We start from the raw sequence: 25,427 nt of genomic DNA, 5'->3' as shown, positions 1-25,427 counted from the left end.
TTTTTTTAATGTTTATTTATTTTTGAGAGAGAGAGAGAGACAGAGTGTGAGTGGGGGAGGGGCAGAGAGAGAGAGAAAGACACAGAATCTGAAGAGGCTTCAGGCTCTGAGCTGTCAGCACAGAGCCCAAGGCGGGGCTCGAACTCATGGACCGTGAGATCATGACCTGAGCCGAAGTTGGACGCTTAACCGACTGAGCCACCCAGGCGCCCCAAGGCCTTCTTTCTACACACCACACAGTTAGCAAGTGATGGAGGCATGATTTAAATCCCAGGTTCCCTGTCTCCAAAACCCACACGATTTCCATTATAACCAGTGATTTCAAACCCCTGGTCCGCCGATTGCTACTGGTTCCAAAGGAAGCCTTTCCCAATCTCTGGAGACAATATCTGGGTAAGGCTAGCTCCCTCCCATCTTCGAAGGCATTGCCATTTATTCGAGACCGTGACCTGTCTTTCTCGGTGTTGAAGACTTAAGGGATTTTTTGAATCACGCGATGGTGATTGTAAATGGCAACTAACAAAAGGGTCTTAAGTTGGCAAAGTAAAAAAAATTGGCCTCCCGATGTGAATCTCCAAGCCTAAATTTGAAATCTTACTGGCCTGCCAATGACCAAGCTGGAAAAAGAGGCAGTGTACTCATTACCCGCAACCACCCCTGTAAGACTCTCATCACAGCATGGGGCTTATCTGGGAAAGGGCTGGGCTGCACTGAGGGCTGAAGGGGATCACGTGCTTCTTAAAGCCACACGTCTTTGACGCTGAGTAGCATGACTCTTGGGCAGCTTAGCAAAGCCCTGATAATGCAGATGACCTTTTAAAAACCACAGTTGATTGAATTTTTAAAAAACTAGATAGACCATGCTTTCCAAAAGAGAGGCAGAACTTGGACCACCCACATTTATGACTTTTCCATGACCAGGATTGGGAAGGCTTGAGCTCAGAGGCGTTTGAATTTAGCGTGACTTAGGTCATGACCCTTCTGACCTGAGATAATCCAAAGGTCACTTTGGGCTATTGATACAAGAATGAAAGAGCTCAGGTTTTGGAGGCAGATATAGCTGGGTTGATATCTCCATTTCTTTTATTTTTTTAAAAAAATGTTATAATGTTTATTTTTGAAAGAGAGAGAGAGAGAGAGAGAGAGACAGAGCACGAGTCGGGGAGGGGCAGGGAGAGAGGGAGACACAGAATCCCAAACAGGCTGCAGGCTCTGAGCTGTCAGCACAGAGCCCGACGCAGGGCTAGAACCCACGAGCTGTGAGATCATGACCTGAGCCAGAGTCAGACGCTTAAGGGACTGAGCCACCCAGGCGCCCCTGTATCTCCATTTCTTTTAGCCTTGTGACCCTGAGCAAGTTACTCTCTGGAAAACGGGGCTGAAATACTTGCCTCTCAGAGTTGCCATGGTGGGCAACTCTTGGAAGAACCTCACCCCGCCTTGTGGTATGCCTTTTCTTTACCATGATGATCCAAGATGGCAGGGATAAAAGTGCCTGGCGTGTAGAGGTTCCATGTGTCCTGGCGTCCTGCTTACAGGTAACTGCAGTTCAGAGTCCCCTGAGCTGCTCTGGTTTTTATTTTCCTGCCAGTGGTTCTAGATACCCCACCGTACCTGGCGGGAGGCCTGTTTGACCTGCTGTTACCTGAGCCCCGCAGACTGCACAAGGGGGGCACCCAGCAGGCCCTCACCACTACCTTTGCTCTTCTTGCAGTGCCAACAACATGCCCAAGCAGGTGGAAGTACGGATGCACGACAGCCATCTCAGCTCAGAGGAGCCGAAGCACCGGCCTCTGGGCCTGCGCCTGTGCGACAAGCTGGGGAAGAATCTCCTGCTCACACTGACCGTGTTTGGTAAGTGACAGGGCCTGCCTGTCTTCTCTGGCTGCCTCCGGGCTCTGTGCGGAAGCTGGCTCCCACGGCCGCCCTCCCCCTGTAAAGGAAGCCCCTCCCCCTGTAAAGGAGCCTAAGGCCTCCTTTGCCCAGGCACGGCTGCCTTGACGATGCAGTCTCCCATCCACCTGCCCTGGCTATCTGTTTTCTCCTTTGGGATTCTAGTGGTCCTCACCACCTCTTGTGAGTGTGTGAACACACAGATTCCCCGGCCCTACACGCGGAGACTGTGGCCCATCTGCAGTGAGGCCTTCGAATCTCCATCTTAACAAATCTTCTAGGTGGTTCCAAGACAGATGGTCAGCATACCACACTTAGAGAAATACCTGCATGGCGATAAAGGCAGCAGTTGCTGAAAACCCCACGAAGAGGGCTCCCAACGTCTCACCTACGAACACCCTCATTAACTTAGATTAAATTAGCACATTAGCTAATGAGGTCAGGGTAGAAGAGGTTTGTCCAGAAGCCTGGATCTGGTCTGGCTCCTTCGCAAGAGCCTGATTCCTCTGCTTCAGACCTCGCCCAGGCTGTGGTTGTCCTTTTGTGTGACTGTTGACACACCTTAGTCTTGGGTTTTCGACCAGGGTTTATTGAAAATGGGGAGATTGCAGTATTTTGTAGTGACAACCACATCATTTCCTCTCTCGATCCCTCCTTGTTCTTCAGCTCTCACTTAGGCTGCATACAGAAGCAATGAACAACTCATCGTGCCTTGCCCTTTCCCCACTCCATTCCGTGACTTCTCCTCTGAGTCAGTCATCTTGGATGTCAGTGGACCAGGGTCTGGACTGGGGGCTTGCCACAGCTCAGTTTACTTAATGAAAGAAGACAGAGGTGTGGTAGGGTTTCCAAAGGTTACCTTCCACATGAAGAAATTTTACTCATCGTAGATTCTAAAGAAGTATATTTTTTACCTGTAAAAGTAAAAACCATCAGGCTTTTGGACACATCACTCCCCTCCCATCCCTGCAGTTAACATCATAGCCCACGGATGTAGGAACTTCCTCCCTCCCTCCTAGCCAGTGGTGCTATGACCTGATTTGTGGTTTCTACAAGGATCTTTTATGTCGGCCTCCTGTCTGCAGAGATCCAAAGTTTGTCTCGTGGAATCCCCAAGTATGCAAAGTGAAAGGCTCCTGCCAGCAACTCTGCCTAAATTGTTTCTTCCCAAATTATACACTTTTAGAGACCCCCCCCCTCCCCACAATCTGCCATAAAATCAGCAAGTCTAAAGATTATGTAAGAGAACATAGAAGTCAAGGACAAAACTTCTTGAGAATGAGCCACGGGGAAATTGTTGGGAGCCAAAGAAAATAGAAGGAAAAAGAAAACTCGCACCGGCTTGGTAAATCAAATGTTCCTTTTGTCTGGTATCCAGTCAGAAAGGGAAGGAATATGTTAAACACCATACCAATGGCCAGGCCTAGGCTTGGAGGGCCTGGGAAGCAGTATCTGGCACTATGGATTATTTCTGACTATATTTCTGACTCTACCAGGGGACAGTATCTTCAAAGAAGTTAGTCAAGTTACCTTATCCTCCTTCTCACAAAGCCTTGAGAGGGCTCTCCTTGACCCTGTCAGTACTGCCGTTTAGAATAGTTGGAGGTACACAGTATTCTCTCACTAGTCGTCAAAGTCGACTTCACGATCTAATGGTATTTTCATTATGTGCTATTCATTATCCGATAATGGAGAAGTAGGAAAAAGGTCAACGTTGCAGACTTCCTAGAGTTAGTCACTTTATCGGGCCCAAAATAAATTCAGATATCTCCCCCTCTCCCTTATAGGTGTCATCCTGGGGGCAGTATGTGGAGGGCTTCTCCGCTTGGCCTCTCCTCTCCACCCTGACGTGGTTATGTTAATAGCCTTCCCAGGGGATATACTCATGAGGATGCTAAAAATGCTTATTCTGCCTCTCATCATCTCCAGCTTAATCACAGGTAAGGCCACAGGGGATCGTACTCCCATCCGGTTTGTGGAGTGACCATCGAATCTCAATTTGATTGAATGAATGGATGAATGAATGAATGTGATTGTCTATGTCATTTTATTTCAGAGCCTTGGTTTTCCTGTCCCTAAAATGGGGACTATCAACCCAAAACGAATTTCTCATCTGTTGGCCAGCCCTTCTGTCTAGCAAAAAAAGATGAAAAGGAAACTGCCACATGTTGCAAAGGGTTAATAACTATAGTGATTTCAATTTTGAATGTATACTTTTCTCATTTTCCAAATTATATTTCGCTCAGATTCTGATAAAAGTAATAAATAGAAAAGGACATTTTCTCTTTACTATTTAACTGGGTGTAGAAGGAAGTGGGTATTAAAAATAAATTAAATACTAGATGTGAAACCCTTCAAGTTTTTAAGAAGAAAGTTACCCTTAAAGTGTAAATCAAGTTCAACTCTTTGGGGCTGAAAGAAGTCTTTTATTGCAAAGAATGTTTTCACCTCTCTGGGCTTATGCTGGTAGTTTTCTCTTTACTAAATAACACTGCTCAAATAGGGTACAAATTGATGTAGTTTATTTTTTTTAATTTTTTAAATATTTATTTACTTTTTGAGAGAGAGAGAGAGAGAGAGAGAGAGAGAGAGAGAGAGAGTGTGTGTGTGTGTGTGTGAGCGGGCAAGAGGCTGAGAGAGGGAGACACAGAATCCAAAGCAGGCTGCACACTCTAAGCTGTCAGCACAGGCCCTGACACGGGGCTTGAACTCACAAACCGCGAGATCACGACCTGAGTCAAAGTTGGATGCTTAACCGACTGAGCCAGCCAGGCACCCCATTAAACTGATGTAGTTTAAAGACTGGGCTCTGATTTAAGGCTGAAAGCTAGGCTTTGATTGATACTTGGTGCCATCTAGGTGACCTTGAGAAAGCTGTCCACCTTATGAAGGAAGTGAGGCTCTCGAAACATCAAGAGATTCAGACGCTAAGCCACGTTGTTCTATAGTCTCATCTCGGGTCAACCAGCGAGCCCAGTGAATGCAAGGTCTCATCAATCAGCCCCAGACTGAGTGAAATTGTGCTTTAACCTTAAAGGCGCCTTTTCAAACCAGAGAAAGTATTCTCCATGCCTGTTTAACAGACCATATACTGGTCAACCTGGCAAGGAAACTTAGTGTCTGTTGGCCAGAATCCGACTTTAGGTTGTAAGGAGAAGTGGCTTGTAGATAAGTCAGCTTAATTCAGAAAACTTTGCACCAGTGACTTCCTCCCGCACAGCAAGGGCTACAATCTCTCTGTCTAGTAAAAGCAGAAACTGAAACCAGGAAGTAGAAAAATTGAACATACAACTGGGAAAAAACCTAGTGAAGGCAGGAGTTTTTGTGACTTGCTTGGAATTTCCTCTAACAATCACAGAACCTCCCACAGTGTAGACAGAGCACCCACCTTTGTGTTCTCTAATCCCTGCACTGGGTTGGAAAATGTGGGTCTCCGTCATGCTTCGCCTTGGAGGAGGGAGGGCTGTGCTTGATCACTATGCTAGATGCTTGATATCAATCACCAGGACTGCCAGATTTTTTGTTTTGTTTTTGTTTTGTTTTGTTTTTGTTTTTGTCTTTTAAGTGAAGACATTAAAAGAAAACGTTCCAGCACCATCACCTCATAAAGAAAGGATATCTTAATACCAAATAGGTGGGAAGGACATGCTCTCAGAATTAAAAAATGGAATACATTCAACTTGAACTCACTATTGCAGACTGACAGAAAGTAGTCATTGATCATTTTATAAACTCCGAACCAGAAATCTTCAACTCTGGTTCTCTAGAATCTCAAAAATGTCCTGGGAGAACAGAACGGTAAACTGTAGGGGGCACCTAGGTGGCTCAGTCTGTTGAGCGTTGGACTCTTGATTCGGCTCGGGTCATGATCCCAGGGTCATGGGATCAAGCCCCGTGTCAGGCTCCGTGCTGAGCATGGAGCCTGCTTAGGATTCTCTCTTTCTTCCCCTGCCCCTCTCCTCTTCTCGTGTGCATGTGCACGCTCTCTCTCTCTAAAATAAAGTAATAATATGGGGCACCTGGGTGGCTCAGTCGGTTAAGCGTCCAACTTCGGCTCAGGTCATGATCTCACGGTCCGTGAGTTCGAGCCCCGCATCGGGCTCTGTGCTGACAGTTCAGAGCCTGGAGCCTGTTTCAGATTCTGTGTCTCCCTCTTTCTCTGACCCTCCCCCGTTCATACTCTGTCTCTCTCTGTCTCAAAAATAAAATAAACATTAAAAAAATTTTTTTAAATAAAATAATAATAGACAAAAGAACTGTAAACTATAGGATTTGTAGGACCAAACATTCAGTAGGAGGAGGTTTAATTAACCATTCATGCATTTGAGTAATATGAAGCCACGTTCTAGGTATGCAGAGATGGGCATCGTAGGATTAATCCTTCCCATATCATTTCAATCCAGGTTTGTCAGGCCTGGATGCTAAAGCCAGTGGACGCTTGGGCACGAGAGCCATGGTGTATTACATGTCCACAACCGTCATTGCCGCAGTGCTGGGGGTCATCTTGGTCTTGGCCATCCACCCAGGGAACCCCAAACTCAAGAAGCAGCTGGGACCCGGGAAGAAAAATGATGAAGTGTCCAGCCTGGATGCCTTCCTGGACCTCATCCGAAATCTCTTCCCTGAAAACCTTGTCCAAGCCTGTTTTCAGCAGGTAACCCAGAGTTCTGATGTTCTTGCCTCTCTAGCCTCCTTCAGTTATCAAGATAATAACTTAGGGAGTGTTTCGGTGAACCAGCCCTGGGGAGCAATTTTCCTATATTTAATTACCTCTGTCTAGGGATTGTAGGAGGTGATTTGGAGCAGGATTTTGGAATTAAAGTCGTATTTTGCTTTATTTTATTAACCTTCCTTTTTTTCCAGCTCACTTCACATCTCTTTGCTCTGGGATTCCCCTTCTTCCTTTTTTCCCCCACCCCGTTACTTTTTCCCTTGTTTTTTGGTTTCCATGGGTGGGCTGTCCAAGGGCACACGTTTGAAAATCGCCCTTGCCTTCAACCCTCTAGAGTGCCCAGTGGGTCTCTATGTTGGTAGGATAGCAACACCACATGTGATGCATTTAAAAAAGACACATGCCTTACAGAGTCAGAATCTGTAGTGTAGGCCCGGGGATTGGGTGTTTTCAAATTGTGGAAGTAATACATGAGGGCTGTAAAAAGTTTAAACGGTGTAGATGTACTTCCCTTCCCTAGAACTACTCATGCTGGGAATTTTGTTTCCTTCCATATATATTTTTTGCCTGTGTGCATAATCTTTAGAAAAAATTCAACCCAAGTGGTAACTGCATTGTATATGCTGTGCTGTGCCGTACTCTTTTATTTAACAGTGCCTTACCATCATCTCTCTCTCTCTCCTCACGATTGTGTAGTTATTTCTGAAAAATAAATTCTTGGGAGCTCATGTCCTGCCCAGGAGTTCTAGATTTCAAATTTGCTGGATGTTGCAAAACGGCTCTACAAAGGTTTGTAGTGATGTATGCTCCTGCCGACTGCGTACGGGCAGATCGAGTTTTTTAAAGCTTCAAATTTAAGAAAATGGAGGATTCTGCTCGGTGGAACCACGGAGAGAGTGAGAGAGACTGAGGCCTCGCTCCCCAGCCTGTTGTCTAGCCCCCAAGGTCAGGTTAGGTGAGAATTCGCATCAGTTCCCATTAGCCCATGGAGGGAGAGAGAGCTAGCACCAAGGTTCAACCAGAACCCAGGAATCTCCTCCAGCCATTTCCAGGGAACCACAGAAGAATGAACTTCGGAGACAGGCTGCCTAGAGGAAAAGTTTGCTTTCCCAGCTGTCCCCCAAATCCTATTGTCAACCACGGCTGGGCCCCGCTTACTCTGGGTTAAGATGTGTTCTCTGATTTCCAGTGCTGCGTTGGTGGCACTTAGGGCAGAGGGCTACGTTAAAGGAAACCATCTCATGGATAAAGAAGATGTGGCGTATATACATATACACGATGGAATAGCACTCAGCCGTGAAAAAGAATGAGATTTTTGCCATTTGCGACAACGTGGATGGACCCGGAGGGCATGGTGCTAAGTGAAATAAGTCAGGGAAAGACAGATACCACGTGATTTCACTTATATGTACAAACTAAAAAAAAAAAAAACGACAACAACAACAAAAGCCAAGACAAATGAATACACAAACATGTAAAAAGCAGCAACAGCCTTCTTCTACTTTCGGAGAATAAACCGATGGTCGTCAGAGGGAAGGAAGTGGGGGATGGGCAGAGTGGGTGAAGGAGAGGGGGAGGCATAGGCTTCCTGTTATAGAAGGAAGAAGTCGTGGGGGTGAAAGGCACAGCACAGGGACTGCAGCCAATGATACTGTAACGGTGTTGTGAGGGGACAGACGGTAACTACACTTGGGGTGAGCAAGGCGTGATGTGTAGACTTGTCAAATCACTGTGTGGTACAGCTGAAGCTAACGAAATATATCGTGTGTCCACTCTACTTCAATCAAAAGGAAAAATGAAATAAAATTCGAGAACAACCACAAAGGACAAATCAAAAAGCCTCCATTAGCACATAATAAAAAAAATGAAAGAAACCATTTCAGCTCAGGAGGTAGGGTGGGAAGGGAAGGGAGGGGTGCTTCCTGGCGCTCCCTCTGTAGAGGGAACCTACTTACATGAAAGCACTCGGGAACCAGGGGGGAGGGGTGGCACGAGAGGCACGATGGAGGCACGGACTGGGGCCTCCTTCCTGGGCCCCGTCGTGACCATGCTCCATGAGAGGCGACCCCTTCGTCTTAGCAAAGCAGGACTGAGGCAGACAGGCACCAGGAGCCGTTGCTCTGATCTTGGGTGAGCTTTAGTGGTGTTAGCCACGCTCACTCGGTGACCTGTCCGGTCAGTGGGCGATCTCCGTATGAAGCTGCCCACGGCAGGGCTACTGTGCACACTAGAATAGAGGGCTGAGCCATTCCCTGCCCCGTCCCTGCCCTGGACCCACCCCTCCACTGGCAATATTCGTATGAGGGAATGAGCCCTTAGCCGCCCCCCCCACCCCCCAGCTCAGTCCAGGGTCACTGCCCCTTTGAGTTGGGACAATCAGAGGAAAAAAATGTGTAGACTCTTTTATTTACCTCAGGGCAAGGGAGCATGTACATCTCAGGCAGCCCAGAAGAAGGGGGTCTTAAACTAGGAGCAATCCATGGGCCCAGGGGGCCCTTAAAGAGGGTTCAGCGAAAGGGAACCGTTGTAGGGTGACATCCCGTTACCAGAGAGAAGGGATGCCAGGCAAGTGCTTTCTGTGTCCTCGGGATACAGCTTGGAAGTGACTACAAAAAGCTTGCCTTGGGTGTGGAGGGCTTCACTGCCACAGTTAGACACAGAGATGGAAAGAGGCAGGCGCACTGTCCCCGGAGCAGAGGCTGCCTTGCTCAAGGTGGCAGGCCCTGTGTCTTAGAGAGCAGCGGGGCCTCCTGCTTGCTGCTTGGGGCTGAACCAGCGTGAGCTTTCCAGGACAGCAGCGGAATGTCAGGTGCGGTCTGACCACATTCAGTCAAGGCTAGCCACAGGGACCGCATGGGTCTTCTCTTGCGGGGAATCCAGTGATGTGTGTTTGCTCATCCATCTGATATTTGAGAGCACTTCCTGGGTGCTGGCTCTCCACTGTGCACAAGATGCCACAGGCAATGAGACAGCCAGGGTCCCCGCCCAATGGAACTTACTTATGTTCGGGCGTTGGGGGACACAGTCCAGAACCAACCTGTTTTAAGATGACAGACCCTGGTGGCTTGGACTCGGGTAGACTGGAGTTGGCATCCAGATGGGGTTGTCCAACCCAGACAGGCTCGGCTCGTGAACTGAGGCAGAGACCAGGCCTGTGTTCCAGTATCCCTATCTCCTCGCCTTCAACCTGAGCCACTGGCCCATGCTATTTGGAAGCTGATTTGGGAGTCAAACGTAACTCATTTTGAATCCTGCTTCAGCAACTAGCTAGCTTTCTGCCCTGCAGTTAGCGAGCCCCCTGAGCCTTGAGGGGCTACTGTTGACATAAGAGATAATGTGTGTCAAACATTCAACACCTGCTGCCACCTGTTCCTGAGAGCCACCATTTGTTTACGACCATGGCCGTTCGTCCTTTGAACTCAAGACTTGGCTTCTATAGCATTCTCAGGACAGAGAATGTTGGCTTCTGGCCCTCCATTTTTCCTGGGAGTATGACTCTTCTGATCATGCCTGCATTCTTTCTTCTTGCCAACGTTGCCCAGACCCAGGAGCCCATGAGCTGTCTGTCCTCCCCTTGCACACTCAGCCTGGGCTTCCTTCCTCACTGCACAAGCACACGTGGCCAGGCTAGAACAGAGCCACATCGTGCTTCTCTCCCACTTTGGAGAGCTGGTCAGCTCGGCGCTGTTCACTGTTAGGCCTAGCTGCCGTAGGACTGGGTCTCGGTAGCACAGGGAGTGGAAGAACTTGGTGGTGGCCCTTGGAGTTCAAGTCCCAGTTCTGCCAAGAACTCTGTGCCATCTGACAGGTCATCTGAGTTCTCCTTGCCTCCTCTCCCATAGCTATTCAGGGTTTAGCCATCTGTTGCCTACTATGTACCAGCACTGACATTCTAGGATTCTGCAGGAGTTCTATTTTAATGCCCTTGGAGGTATTGTTTCTCGGGGCTCGGAAGTGTGTTTTACAGCACTCTGCATGCAGGGTGCCTGGCACCTTTAAAATTAGAATGGATGCCACAGATGTCGAGGAATAGCATGAGAGGTTCTCAGGGGGCCACTTGCACAGAGATGCTTGGCAAACATTGAGCAAACCTTGGCATCACTGCCCAGAAGGAGTGGGTGTCTTCCCATCTTACATTTTTGGTCTGAAATATAAGCCAACAATCCTGTCATGGCAGCTGCTGGCAGCTGCGAGTACCCAGCATCTGGTGCCCAGATGGAGCTGCCCAGCAGACCATGACTCTGGAAGGAGCCCGAATGAGGCTTCGTCTGTGAAGACCGCCAGACAGGTCCCAGGCAGGAAGGAACAAAACAGGTGGACCTGTTCCCTGCGAAGACCCTCACTTTCCGACTCTTGGCCAGATCCAGGGCCCCTCCCAAGAGGCAAAAAGGGCCATCCAACTGGGGTTCACAATTATGAAGAGCTTCGGTGATCGATGCTGGATGTTGTCTCTGAGATGCAGGGCTACAATCATGGGACTGAAAGAGGCTACAGTCAAGGGCTACAATCATGGGACTGTCCCCCAACTCGAAGCTTGTGTCCCATTACTGGATCACACTACATTACAAATGAGTGCTGTCAGTTCTATAATTATCAAGTGATGAGGACAATCGTTTCCTACTGTATGTGTATAATAAAATATCACTTCGTTAAACACGAACATTGAACTATTGCCCAACTTTCATAACCTTGTTTTGATATTTCTTAATTAATTTTTTAACATCCTAGGGATTTTAAAAACGTCTAAGTGCCTAGGCTTTTGGTGGTCAAACGCCTTATCTTTATATTCCCCCCTTCCTCCTCCCACTCCATTAGATTCAAACGGTGACCAAGAAAGTCCTGGTGGCACCTCCATCAGATGAGGAGGGCAATGCCACCAACGCTGTCATCTCATTATTGAACGAGACCGTGACGGAGGCGCCTGAGGAAGCGAAGGTGGTTATCAAGAAGGGCCTGGAGTTCAAGGATGGCATGAATGTCTTAGGTAGGCATCGTGGTGTTCACCTCTGGGGGGAGACGATGGCCAACCTTTCCTGCATCTCAGCACCTCGGCATCCCTCGTTGAAAGATTAAGGAAGAGGGAGAGAGGCAAGCAGGACCGCGAGGGGACATGGCAGCTAGAGGTCAGTTATGGGAAGAGAGAGGGGACTAACGTGATGTTGGCAAGTAACTTTCTCTGACTGTCCATTGCAGGAAGTTACGCATCCAATTCTTCCATTTTTTTCAGCATTTTTTTTTTTTTGAACTGCCCTGCATGCTAGTGCTGCACTAGGCACAGGGATAGCCCACCCCAGCTTTCACAGCCTTTAAAACAACACAGTGCTATCAGGAGTGTGAAGTGTTGGTGTTGGTGCTCAGAGGAGCTTATCAAAAGATTATCTTGTTTAACTCTCTGGGATTCCAGTGAGCCCTTTCCCCCACCCTGGAGCCTTCATAGCATGCCATTACTTGGTTCTTCGGCTCTGCAGGTAGACAGGCTGGGTTCAGATCCCTTATGGACCACTCACTGGTGACCTGACCATGGCCAAGTTGCTTCACTTCTCGAGATTCATTTGAAACGGGACGAGATTGCGTTTCTCTTGCAGATCATTATGAGCATTAAATGAGATTGTGCTTGTGGAGCACAGTAGTATATAGTGTGTGCTCTCTTCTCAGCTACTGTCATTATCCAAGGTGAGTGGAGAGCTGAGGGGCACCATAAGAAAACGCCCCCACAGAGGATGAAGATTCCCCATCATGGGAGTGACTCCCCTTTGCTCAGTTTACTCCCTACCCACCCCCTGGGACCACTCCCCACCATAACCCCCACCCACTGTTAGAGTGGTGTCCCATGAACAAGAAAGAGGGACATTTGGCCCTAAGCTGGAAGAAATGGGGAAGCTGGGTGGAAAAAGTACGTTAATCTGTGCAAGCAAGACTTCTAAGGGTTTGAGGGACAGCTGGTTAGAAATGGATCAGCTCCGTGGTCCTTCCGCTTTGCCATCTAGGAGATCAAATACCCTTGTCTCTTTAGGAGGGTTGTAGGTAAAGTATTGGATGCCGAGTTAAGGGTGAATTTCAGATGAACAACAAATGATTTGTTAGTGTAGAGTATGTCCCAAATACTGCACGAGACATACTTATACCAAAATAAAATATATTCATTGTTTATCTGCAATTCACATTTTGACTGGATATCCTGGTTGTCTGTTTTGTTTGTTTATTCTAAATTTGATAATTTTATGAGTAACTAACCCAGAATGGTTGAGAGAAGGATGTAGAAGAGAAGGATTGCCCAGGCACTGAAAAGCAGAAGCTTCAGTGAGGGATCATCTCGGTTTGTTCTCGAAGGAAACAGGTTGAGTCAATGACAGTGTGAGAGGAGATACACTGAATAGGTTGGCAGGCAATGGAAGATCAGTAAATGTTGTTGACCATCAGTGAGAGGTGACAGGAGGAAAGAGAGAGGAGAAAGTGGGTGAGTTCCTCTGAGGAGAGCTTGCAAATACCTTCAGCCTCCACCCCTGATCAAGCCCTTCTCCTCCACTGCCCAGATGTCTGTGAGCCTTTCAGGACCTTGCCAGCCCTGCTCTGTTCCCCCAAACCCCATAGTCAAAGTGGTCCCACAGTCTTCTACATACTCTGGAGGAGGTTAAGGCCATGAGTAATGAGGCCGAACTTTGGGGTGAATCATTCAGAAGACTTACACGGTCGTTTCCAGATTCTCAGTGGATTCTGGGAAGTCACGTTGACCTTGAGCTGCCCTAGGGAGTTTCAACACAACTCACTACTCTCTCAGCCCCAGTGACCAAGTCTAAAAGGGCTTTGTTCAAGTGAAACACCCCAGTTCCAGTAAGTGAGTTCAGTGAAGCTGTGTTGACAGAGGGAAATGACATGGAAGCTGGACGTGAGTGTCCAAGTGCAGAGTGAGGTCCTGGAAAGCCAAGGGAAGTTTGACCGTTGGGAAACATCTCATTTACAAGTCATGGCTAAAACAAGATTCTTCCCTTGGTCTTCTGAGGGTGGAGAAGGTGGCTTTTTTTTTTTTTTTTGGCTTTGGAAAGTCCCAATGATTGAACATTGCAGTAAGTGAAGACAAAACCCTGACTCTGGCCTCCTACTTCTTGAAGGACTCCTTTCTCCGCCAAAACCTCCAGACCACTTCTGAGCTCCACTCTAACCCCATCCATTAAGTCAACTCCTGGGAGATTTTGCTCCTTCCAACGTCTCTCTCTCATAGTCATAGATGTGGCTCAATTTCTGCTGGCTCTGCAAGGGTAGCCCTTTTATGCCAGCATTTTGTGACTTTGAGACCTTGAGGAGTTTCTCTTAAAATCTCCAAATGGAATTAACTGGGTAATACTAGGTCTTCTCAGCCAGAATGTTCACAGATTATGTCTCATCACACACCCAACAGACTCCTCTCCGTGGGCTTGAGAGAAGGCTTGGGAATAGTCTGAATTTGGTTCCATACGTTACTGCAGAGTGAGACCACACTCCCCTGGTCACTGCTTCTCACAAAGCCTCTGTCTTTATGGCCAATAACTCACTTGTAAATCACTTGCCAGTCTTTCTAGCTAAGAACTGAAAAGGGGAAATATTCGTTACCAGGGATTAACAATCCTGAGTGCAGGTGCTGAGTTCTTTTTGCTAAAGAGAGAGAGGGTCCAGTGAAGGATAGTTGAACAATCTGGGTTGTTACGTGCATAGTGTGGGGAGGTGAGTGTCTCTGGGGGGCTAGGAAAAAGGTGAAGTCGGAGATTCAGAAAGAAAGAATTCTTCCCTAAGAGAATCAGATTATAATGATATAATTTACCCAGTGTAACTCAAGACTCCAGGCATAACTGGATACATTAGGAAACGATATAATAGGGAGGGTTGTAAATTAGACCTGCCAAACTGGGACACGGCAGTCATAGGGAAGAGGAAGGAAAGAGAGGGCCTAGAATATTGGCCATACTACCGTTCAGAAGAAATGTCAGATGGGCAAGCAAGGGCCTGCAGCTATGGGGACAGCAACATTGGTTGGTAGTCCATGCCAGTAGTCAGAATTGGAGCCCCAGGATTGGCCACAATGGGTCAGAGTGGGAAGGGGGCACAGAGTGGCTAGTAATCAGAAATCCAGACAGCCCCCAGACAATCATGGGGATATCTGTTAGCCATAAAGTGGCCCAGTCCCTGGGTGGGCCTGGGTGAGACTAGGCAGGGGGTGAAACTCTGAGGAAAAGGATGGGAAGGAGCGGTAGGGGAAGAGAAACTTCTGGGAGGAGAAAAGCCAGGCCAAGCTTGGAGGAACCAAAGTATATGGCAGCTTCCTAGCACATATGCCAACATACTCTGGTGTGGGGAAAGAGGCAAAGACAACACAGAGATAAGACTCAAGGCTGGGTGTTGAAGCTGGTCCAGGACCTAGTGCCTTTGATGGGGACAGAGCTCCTCACGTCCTTCCAGCCTGGGGTTAGGATTGACCCTAGAGGCTGGGGTGGGGCTAGATTTAGATAGAAGTCAAGCCATGCCAAGTGAAGTGAGAAGGGGACTGAGGGGCTAGCGAGTTTCAAAGTCTATGTTCTGCCTTTATGATACTGATAAAAAATACAGTTGAAAAAAAAAAGGGGAAGCATTCTAACCATTTTGACCATGAAAAGAATGTTGAGGAGTTAATAAATCACAGGTTAAATACAAACGAACTGGGTCAGTTGGGGTTTCCCAACTATTTTGGATTTCTCACTGCTTTCCATTTGACTTTTCGACATTCTTCCTCCTTCTCGTATTAGGCATGTAGCAGTAGAAAGATACTTTTATACTTAGGATTTTTCTGCAGCGGAACATACCAGCCACACATGAATTTGCACTAGCCCTAAGCCAATGTAGACATAACTCTGGCAGAGACTTTATTGGCTAATTGGTCTCTGCAGTTCTAATGTGGGCCCCAAAGTTTGCATGATAATCCCCAAGCCTCAACAAGCCTTCCTTTGTTAATCTGTGTACTCTGGAATCTGCTTACCCATGGTAAGGGAGGAGGAGAGAGAAGAGTGCTTTTGAGTTTGGAATGAAATGGAATTCATTTTTTTCAAGGAACTGATACCGCTGACAGTTCAACTCGCTCTTGTGGGAAATGTTAAGGGATGCCATAATTATCCAAGGGAAAGGTATTTTCAGTGTGAACCCTAATGCCTCATTTGCGGGGTAACGGGCAGGTGAGAAGGTGGCTCCCTGTGTCGGGAATGGTGAAGGAGGGAGAAGAAACACACACTTTGTAACTTGTCCTTCTGCGCGATGTGATTCACTCAACAGGTCTGATCGGGTTTTTCATTGCTTTTGGCATCGCCATGGGGAAGATGGGAGAGCAGGCCAAGCTGATGGTGGAATTCTTCAACATTTTGAATGAGATTGTAATGAAGTTAGTGATCATGATCATGTGGTAAGTGGGCTTGTTCTTACTCAGTGTTGGGGGAGGGTGTCTGAAGGTCTTGGGATCCTTGAAAGATAACAGAGCCCTCCCAGCAGGAGAGAGTAGGCATGGAGCAAGCAAAGGGCTCTCTGGAAAAAAAACTTTGAGAAAAGGATGAAAATCTTCTCTGGGGGGAGCTGCCCCTGGAAAATGGGTTGGAAAACCGTGGCCCATCCTTGGGCCAGATCCTATCTGCTTGCTATGCGTTTAGTGTGGCCTACAAGTTAGGAATGGGTTTTATGTTTTCATGTTGCCGGAAAAAAAAAAATCAAAAGAGTAATAGTGTTCCACAACACATGAAAATTATATGAAATTCACCTTCAGGACCCATAAATAAAGTCTTATTGGCACACAGCTATGCCCATTCGTTCACATATTGTCTAGGGTTGCTTTGTGCCAAATGGCAGAGTTGGGCAGTTCAGACCAAGATTGTGTAGCCTTAAAAAACTGAAGTCTTTACTCTTTGGCCCTTCACATAAAGTTTGCCTATTCCTGCCTGTGGGAAAACAAAAACAACAACGAAAAGCAAGAAAAGATAGACAAGCTGGAAAAACCGATTAGTAACCCTGAACCTGAGCACTGTGAGGAAACGCTAAGATAAGTCCAAGATACCCAGGATGATACAGCATGACTGAGGGTGTGTGGCAGGACCACTACGCTAATATTCTGGTGTCCAAAAGCAAGGTATTGTAGTTTTATGACTCGTGCAGCAGGAAAAAGAGGCAGTTCTCAGGCCATGCAAACAGTGAAATCACAGAGGCAATATTAGAGTTGTAAGTGCTCTTGGAAATCTTGTTCCACCCTCTAGTTTTATGGAAGAGAAAACTGTATCATATGATACATCCAGAGTCACCAAATCTTGATTCCTTAACATCGTCCTGATCATTATAATCATAAAAGTTACCAGCTATTGATTTCCTTGTATCTGCCAAGAGCCAGGATAAGTGCTTAGTGCCTATCAAATGTGATCCCAGTAAGCCCCGCAAAGATGGCACCATGACTCCCATTTTACAGAAAAGGCAACTGAGGTGTATTGAGGTGAATTAATTTTGCTTAAGATGACATAGCTAGTGGGGCGAAGAGCTGGAGTGCCTGTGGATTTCATAATCCTTGATGCCTAAGTGGGTGACTTTTTTCTTTGAATTATCTAAGCAATACTGTCTCTGCTTTATTGCGTGTGTCTTTGTGGTCAGCGGTTCTGAAATCTAGGGCAGCCCAGGAGGGTATGAGTGCCCAGTCTTCTGTAAAGGAAACGGTACCACCTTCAGACCTCTAGCGTCCACTCTCTCTCGGATGAAAGATTTTTACGTGCATTTGTTCCGGACCTCTTTGATGGTCTGATATGCCTGTCTAGAAAAAAACCAAAACCATTATGAGACCAAACGACCCCTGTGTCCTGTCACAGGAATTCAGGATTGCCAATTCTCCGTCTCTGCTTGTTCTCAGCCTACTCACCTTCCCCAACCCTCCTCCTCCTCTGGGCTTCCTTCATTTCTGCATGGTGCCTCCCACTAAAATTCTACCTTCTTTTTCTCTTCTTCCTTTCCTCGGCTCCTCCTCCCCCTTTCCAAGAACAAGAATCTGCTCCTGGCTTATTTTTTATCCCCACAGAACCCAACCTTGTGATGTGCTGGTAGTAATTCTTACTAAAACCTCAAGAGTGAGTGGACTAGCTGAAGGCCCCAGGGTCTCAGATCCAGAAGATGTTCCTCATATGAGTGAAAACATATGATACGTGTCTTTCTCTGCCTGACTTATCTCACTCAGCGTTCCATCCACACTCCGGTTCCATCCACATTGCTGCAAAAGGCCAGATTTCATTCTTTCTCACTGCCAAGTAGTATTCCATTGTATATATAAACCACATCTTCTTTATCCATTCGTCAGTTGATGGACATTTAGGCTCTTTCCATCATTTGGCCATTGTTAACATGGGAATCTACCCCCAAAACCAAGAGCACACTGTATACACTGTATGTTAGCCAACTTGACATTAAAAAAAAAAAAAAAAAAAAAAAAAAGAGAATACACTTCACGGAAAAAAAAATTAGTATTTATTGAATGAATAAATGAGTAAATAAGCAGGAAAAGAAAAAAAGATGTTCCTTATGATTTCATGAACCATATTTACCAGGCCTGGCTTGTTCAGATCGCTTTATTGTACTTTGAAAACATGGACAGGACGCTGGTAAAATAATGTGATTTTGTTTTTGTTTTTATTGTATCGATTCTTCAACTGCTCAGGCAACCCTAGATTTCTGAATACTTCTTTTGTATGAAAATTTAAAGTCACCCACAATGTGACGGTCTAAAAATATGTTTCGAGTCTTTTTTACAAATCTGCCTGAGCTTGCTGAGGACTTAGTAAATAATGAAGCAGAATATGCCTCTTGGTAGTAAACATTAGGATCTGCACTGGTCCCCTGGAATTCTTAGCAGAATGAACATCCTCGCTCTAAAACTACAGTTCAGATTTCTGTACTACGATGCCAGTGATGTGGGCAATATTTGCACTGAGCCCTTGAAGGAGAGGAAATGTGGGAGATGAATCATGGGATAAAGTGTGTGCGCTCACTTCTCCCCAAGGAAGAGGGGTGTGGATTAAGGTTTCCTATTCAATGAAACCAAAACTCCTAAAGATTTAGCATCAAAACCCAGGAGATGCCGAGCAATTGTGAGTCAGGAGCAAGGTGTATGCAATGACTTCTGACAGCTGTTCAGTTACCTCATCTAGGCAAACAGTCAGGAGGGTGTGACGTGGTAGGAGATGCCGATTCTACACATTTCTTTCATTCCTGAGCTGCCTCGTCAGCGTTTGATAACAATGTGTGTGAGACGGTTTGGGGTAGGACAGTCAATTACTCTTCAACGGACCCTCTCAAAGCTTAAATGATCAGAGTTCTTTTGTGTTCTTCTCTGTGTGCTAATAAGAACAGTATAATAGCAAAATATAACGTTGCAGAGATCCCTATTATTCTAGTAACAATTATTACTAAATTATAACTTATAGTTATTAAATTCTTGCTATATGCTCAGCACTACCTCAGTGATTGTATTGTATCTATTTATTATTGGGGAGCTAATAATTATTATCATAATTATTAAATCATAGCTAAGACTTGCCAACTTCCTGCTATATGCTTAGTACTATTCCAATTATTTTCCATACATTAATTCATTTATTGGTCTCCATAATACCTAGCAGAAATAGGGACTTTTGTTAGCCCCATTTTCCAGTTGTAAAAACTAAGCACAGAAGTTAACTTGCCCAGTGTCGCACAGCCTAAGTAGTGGGAGAGTGGGAGTTGTGTGGGAGTGGTGCCTAATTCAACTTCTGTCTGACTTCAGATTGGAGTGAATCCGGCATCCTCCTAGTACTAACTGTGTGACTTTAGGCGAATTAGACACATTCTAAACCCCATGATCTGAATGGATTGAGCATAGAATCAGTGTCTTAGGGTTGCCGTGAGAATTGAGTGAAATTGTGATCAACAGTTACAAAGCATTTCTCATATGCTGGGTCCTGTCTAAACACTTTCTATGAACAGTGTTATCATTGTTGTTATTTTGTGATTATCATGACTATTATCAATTCAATCCGTATCCTCTGTTTCTGTGTGTTCATGGATCCTTTAAGAAGCCTAAAAGGCTCTCTGATTCATCAAAAAAAGAAAAACCCTTAATTTCAGTATGATTTTAATATCCTCATTTTTTTGCAAATTTCTTTAAAACATTTTTTTTGAAAATCTGATAACCTTAAACAGAAAGTAAAACTTTTCATAATCTCACCACTCTAGAAACACAAAGTGAGAAGTGAGATCTCTGTCCACTCTCAATTCTCCCTCCTTTTTAACCCACTGCCACTGTCCATCCATCCCTTCCATCCATCCATCCATCCATCCATCCATCCCTTCCATCCCTCCATCCCTTCCATCCATCCAGCCATCCAGCCATCCAGCCATCCAGCTATCCATCCATTCTGTCACTCCATGAATGTTTTTGAGCCCCTCTTCTATGCCAATAACAATTTTAGCTAGTGTAATGGTGAAGAAGACAGAGAAATATTCTGGCCCTCACAGAGCCTACATTCTACTGAAAGGAAAGAGAAAGAATAAAAGGAAGCAAATAAGAATTCAGACAGCAGTCAGTGCTACAAAGTTAGTAACCAGGAGAGTGGGACAGAGAGTGACGGGGGATGGAAGTATGGCTTGGACTGTATCCTGGGGGTCCAGGAGGGCTGCCTGGGGAAGTGGCTTTTGATGGAGATCTGAAGAATGGGAAGAGGCAGCTCTGCGAAGAACCCATATTAGAATTTTTCAGTGGGAGGAAACAGCAAGTGAAAGGTTTTTAAGGTTCAGACGAAGGTCCGGAGTACCTGCAATGTGGTTGGTTGGTGAGGGGGCGTGGAAGGCAGTGAAATTGGAGAGGTGGGCCGGAGACAGATGCCATTAAGGCCTTGCAGGCTACCTTGACAAGTTGGGGTCTATTTACTTGCAAAAGGAAGTCCCTGGGGAGGTGTGGGGGAGGGGGGAGGGGAGACTACAAGCCTGGAGGCTCTGCGTACTGATTTTCCCTCTATCCTCATCCAAAGTTCTAGTCCACACAGAGAAACTGTCAGCAGTCACTGCTTGGATAGCCGGAACACCAGTCTCTAAGCGGACTGGGTAAAATGGAGATTTGTGTTACTTTTTGAGCCTGAGAGCAGACAACACATCTAGGTAACTCTTAGAATGTGTGTTTGGCTCTTTGTTGACAGACTCTTCCCTTTTTTTGGTTCTCTTGGGATCTGTCCCAAACTGGGAGACTGGTGTTGCTGTTGAAAACCAATAGCGGTGCGGGGCAAAGCCAGAGTGACTTTATGGCCAGACCGAGAAAGTCTCTCCACTAACCATCTAACTGTCTGATCCACCATCTGTCCTGTGACTAAAAGTCCTGAATTAACTACTTTAATGGGTTAAGACCAAAGGTCTTGAATAAATTGGAGCTAATGCAAATGGTTTCCGAAGGGTAACCAAGTAACTTCTGCATTTCATCCTGTTGTGGAACAGATTTTATTCCTTGAAACATTGGTTTCCGAGAATACGTCAGAATTACCTAGGGGAACTTGTTTAAAATACAAATGCCCCAGGTTAGCTCCAGGAGATTCTCACTCAATAGGTATGTGGTGAGCCCAGGGAATCCGTGTTGTTACCAGGCAGGTCAGGTGAGTGTGAAGCCGGTGTCTGTGAATGCACAGACACACTGAGGTCTGGGCATGTTAAATTCTGTGTATGAGTTTGTGTTTGTGGAGTCGAACGCAGTCTTGGGAAAGGCAACTTGGTAAAGACCTTAAAATGACAAGGACTGAGGTACAAAGCGGACGGAGGCAAGGATGGATGATGTGATAGTAAGAAAAAGGCTTGACAGGCCAGTCCTAGATGAATCAGTGCCTTTGAAAACAGTGCCCAGAGCTGCAGGTACAACCAGTCTAAGGGCATGGTGGGAGGCATTCTGTCTCCCTGCTCTGCAGTGATGTCCTTCTAATTTAGAAACTGGCCCAACAATTACTGGGCACCCTTTGGCTTCAGAAGCTTACTGGAGCCCTCAGCCTCTTTATGCACTTTACTTTATGGCTTTGATTGTTTGCTTCATTTCAGAAGCTTTGAGTGGTGACCTTGAATCCTGGTCATTTGCCCTCTCTTTTCCACGGAGTGCCATTTCCAGTGAGAGAATTATACGGTGACCCAGGAACTCAGAAGCTCTAGCTCCTGAGTGGAAGCTTAAGCCACTTGTTTTGAAAACAGGTGCAGGGAAGTAATGGCCTTAAAGGACACCATAGCGCTAAAGGCTCTTTCCTTGTCCTAATTGATGCTCATTCTGGTTCTGGAGACCCAGGTGTTTGGGTTAACTAGGGCCCCTGCTTGCCATATTTATTTACCTAACACTCTACCTTCTGGCCTTTGAATAACGCTCTCCATTTGTAGTGGGAAACTCATGTTTCTCCCAGCGAGCTGAGTGCTCTGGAGGTAACCTGTTCCCTCTCTCTAATCCATTTGGCTCTGGCTCAAATGTGTTCTCCAGGGGGATTCTATAGCTGTCTTGCTTGGCAAAGAGCCTTGGAAACACTTTCTCTCCATTCTGCAAATGGCTTGTCCCAGAAAAGCAGGAAAATTGAGTGGCACCCAGAATAGCTCATATTTGTGTTTTTCTGTACACAAAAGGGTGATTGGTGCTTGGGAAATAATTGATCTCTTGGTTTATGAAGATAAATGCTTGTTGGCTTTATTGGAAGCCATTTATTGGTGCATTCTGCTCAGTTACCTACAATCCCCTGGAACAAAGAGTTGGCCTCTGAGACTACCCAGCTGATCTGGGAGATGTTGTGACTATGGGCACACCAGGAGAGTGTAAAATGGTGGGAAAGCCAAGGGTTTAACAACATAGCTCCCTAATGCCTGCGGAAACAGTTCTCAAATATCATCAGTCTTTACCCCAGGGAAACACGTGGAGGCTACAGCCTGGAAATTCATCAAGGAAGGGAGCAGCTATTCTAATGTTATTACTACGTATCGTATCGTCAGTTACAAATCAGCTCTTTCAGAAGAAGGTTCCCCTTGACAAAATATTTTGCTTATAAAACATCCACCATTGGGTGGCAGTAGACTGAGATGTTTTAGAAAGCAGCATTAACTCAGACTTGACTCATTAAGCATGGTGGGGGAAAGGACATGGTGTGCGTAATCCGTGTAAAAACAGAACATACAAAGGATTCCTTGGTCAGCAGTTGGAGATGAATGGTGCTGACAGGGAGGGGTGCAGGATTTACATTTCAAAAATGTAAGCCTTGCAGCAATCCCACGAGGCTGGAGTTAGCCTAAGCCTTGACTTGCATGCCTGTAAAATGGGAATAAGTCTCTAACCAGGGTCATGTAGCTGGTAAGTGGCTGGACAAGCTCCGTGTCTTATGTAAATGTGTATATAACTCTCATCTACTCCTCACATCTTTTCTTTACCCAGGAAAGGGTTTGCTTCAGGCACAATTACAAAAAAAAAAAAAAAAAAGATCACATCTGGCTTGGGTGTCTGTCTTCCTTTCCTGACTCCTTTACCCCTGTTGATGGCCTTATCCTGGGACTTCATTTCCCCCACAGTCTTTTTCTCAAATAAGTTCATAATTCTTACCAAGGTATCAACTTTCCCACAAACAGTTTCATTTCAGTCAGAAGGTGTCGCAGGCTGACCAAGTCTGTGCTCCAGGTCCACCAGATTGGGCAACAGAGAAAGTATGTTGCCCAACATTGGAAAAATACACTCAAGATGAGAGAGCACGTGATGAGCTTACTCAAGAGTGAGGACAACAGCCAATGGTTTCTAAGCTCCCTATCAAACAATAGTAAGATGGAAATATAAAATAAGGTTATAGAGAATAAATCGGTGTATGGTAAACTGTTGGCTTAGCTACAACGAGCTACAACTGCCAGTTAAAGGGAAGTGGTTTGGCTTGGTGAGGGGAAAAATACCCTTGGAGTTTCACAGGACCTGAATTGTTCTCCTCCTACTTCCTGGTTTTGTGGTCGTGGGCTGGTTATTTAACTTTTCTGAATGTCGATTTCCTCGTTTGCCAAGAGTAATGATACCTTGATTTCAGGGTTGTGGTAAGAATTAAATGAGGTGATGCGTGTAGTGCTCTTACTGTACCGCTTGAGACGCGATGTATGGTGGTCGGGATTGCTGGTAGAGTAAGGATGGAGAGAAATACTTTCAGACTTAGAAGTAAGTAATAAAACCGCATTTCTCTAAATGTACTCTCTGGCTCAGATGGTTTTCTTGATTTGTCAGGTCTCTCTCTCTCTCTCTCTCTCTCTCTCTCATTTTTTAATAAATTTCCCATCTTCCAAGGCAGAAACAAAGCAAATTTGCAAACACCGGCGTATAGTTTGGTGAAACTCTAATGGGCTTCCTGGGAAGCTCAAAATGGATTCCCAGTTTTCAAGGAAAGAATTGGGGGATCAGGGAAACCAAACAAGATTCTCAAAGACACAGCCTGTGTGTCTCTCAAGCTCGGTGCTTACCCGGGAGATGGTAAAGCTAGACTCTGTTATTCCTAAAAATCACCTGAGCAACAGAGTTCACCTTTGGAATTCTCATCAGAGCAGGGATCCCCCCAGATCCATGGCACAGATTTCAGGTGGTACAGTTAGTCCGAAGTAAAATGCAGCAACGGTTGAATCTCATGGACGTCGTCCAGCAAAACTCTTTGTACCGAAATGCAAAGGGTTTTCCTCAGAGTGCAGTACATGTAAGGGCCCAGATCTAGGTTCTGGATCCCATAAGGCTGTCTTCAATGCTTTTTTTTTTTCCTTTTATGTTTTTCAGGTACTCTCCCCTGGGTATCGCCTGCCTCATTTGTGGAAAGATCATTGCAATCAAGGACTTAGAAGTGGTTGCTAGGCAACTGGGGATGTACATGGTCACGGTGATAGTGGGCCTCATCATCCATGGGGGCATCTTTCTCCCCTTGATTTACTTTCTAGTCACCAGGAAAAACCCTTTCTCCTTTTTTGCCGGCATTTTCCAAGCCTGGATCACTGCCCTGGGTACCGCCTCCAGGTAGAGAATACAAGAAATCACCTTTCTTTCTTTCTGCTCATTCCTTTCCCCTCTCTGCCACTTCCTCTTTTCAAAACCCTTTCATCACACAGTTCAATGAGAACATGTTTCATGTATTATTAAAATATTCCTGGAAAAGATAAATGCTTTTATTTTTGGCTCCCAGGAACTTAGGAACTTTCTGATGAACATTTTTGCTGATATGCAACTGTCCTGGAAATATGATCTCATGTTAAACTTCCCAGATGAATACATGCTATTAGTATGCATGCCTAAGTTGCCACATCTAGCATTGGTTTAGTTCCAAATGTTTTCCAGAAGGATGTAACAGCGTATTGTGCTATTTAAGAAATTCTCCCACCTGTGATTTGAAAAATGCTATCAGAAAATATCACTCTATTGGAGTTATGGTTCAAAACTGGAAAAATGAGCTTTTGCATGGTAAACATGTTAGATGAGATTTTTAAAAAACAAACCAGAAGTCAATGAAGCCTGTGACCCCTGCATGAACCTCTAAGGGACCCTTCTGCCCCATTGATTTTGAGAAAATCAGGTTGGCATTGATTCAACTTGACATTGACTGAGAGTCCGTTCCTTCTTCATTAAGTAAGTTCCAGGGCATCTAAAGCCAGTGAGGACTCCAGAGATATGCAGAGAAAAAAAAATATTTTTTGATGTCTTCTTGGACTGAATTTAACAAGAACAAACAAACAGGAACAAATACGTTAGAAACACCTATCAATTTAGAATTTCAAAGACTAAAGAGTTTTATTGTTTCAGACTGCACTAGTTGTTAGTATTTCTTTACAAAACTAAGGGTCACAAAACAGAGACAGAGGTCAT

At 45.7% G+C, this 25,427-nt stretch overlaps 1 protein-coding gene across 1 annotated transcript in view; it reads left to right on the top strand.

Annotated features, from left to right (window-relative positions):
- Positions 1–25,427, top strand: part of SLC1A2 (solute carrier family 1 member 2) — a 102,000-nt gene that overhangs the window by 50,620 nt on the left and 25,953 nt on the right. The window contains exons 2-7 of the mRNA XM_042958043.1: positions 1,715–1,854; positions 3,681–3,833; positions 6,297–6,547; positions 11,381–11,549; positions 15,839–15,965; positions 24,351–24,584. Of these exons, the coding sequence (XP_042813977.1) occupies positions 1,725–1,854; positions 3,681–3,833; positions 6,297–6,547; positions 11,381–11,549; positions 15,839–15,965; positions 24,351–24,584 (1,064 nt within the window). The 5' untranslated portion in view covers positions 1,715–1,724. The remainder of the gene's footprint in view (positions 1–1,714; positions 1,855–3,680; positions 3,834–6,296; positions 6,548–11,380; positions 11,550–15,838; positions 15,966–24,350; positions 24,585–25,427) is intronic.

The sequence above is a fragment of the Panthera tigris genome, chromosome D1 (genome assembly GCF_018350195.1).
Source record: "Panthera tigris isolate Pti1 chromosome D1, P.tigris_Pti1_mat1.1, whole genome shotgun sequence".
Lineage (NCBI taxonomy): Eukaryota > Metazoa > Chordata > Mammalia > Carnivora > Felidae > Panthera > Panthera tigris.
Note: the sequence above shows the minus strand (reverse complement) of the source record. Positions and strands in the feature narration are given on the sequence as shown.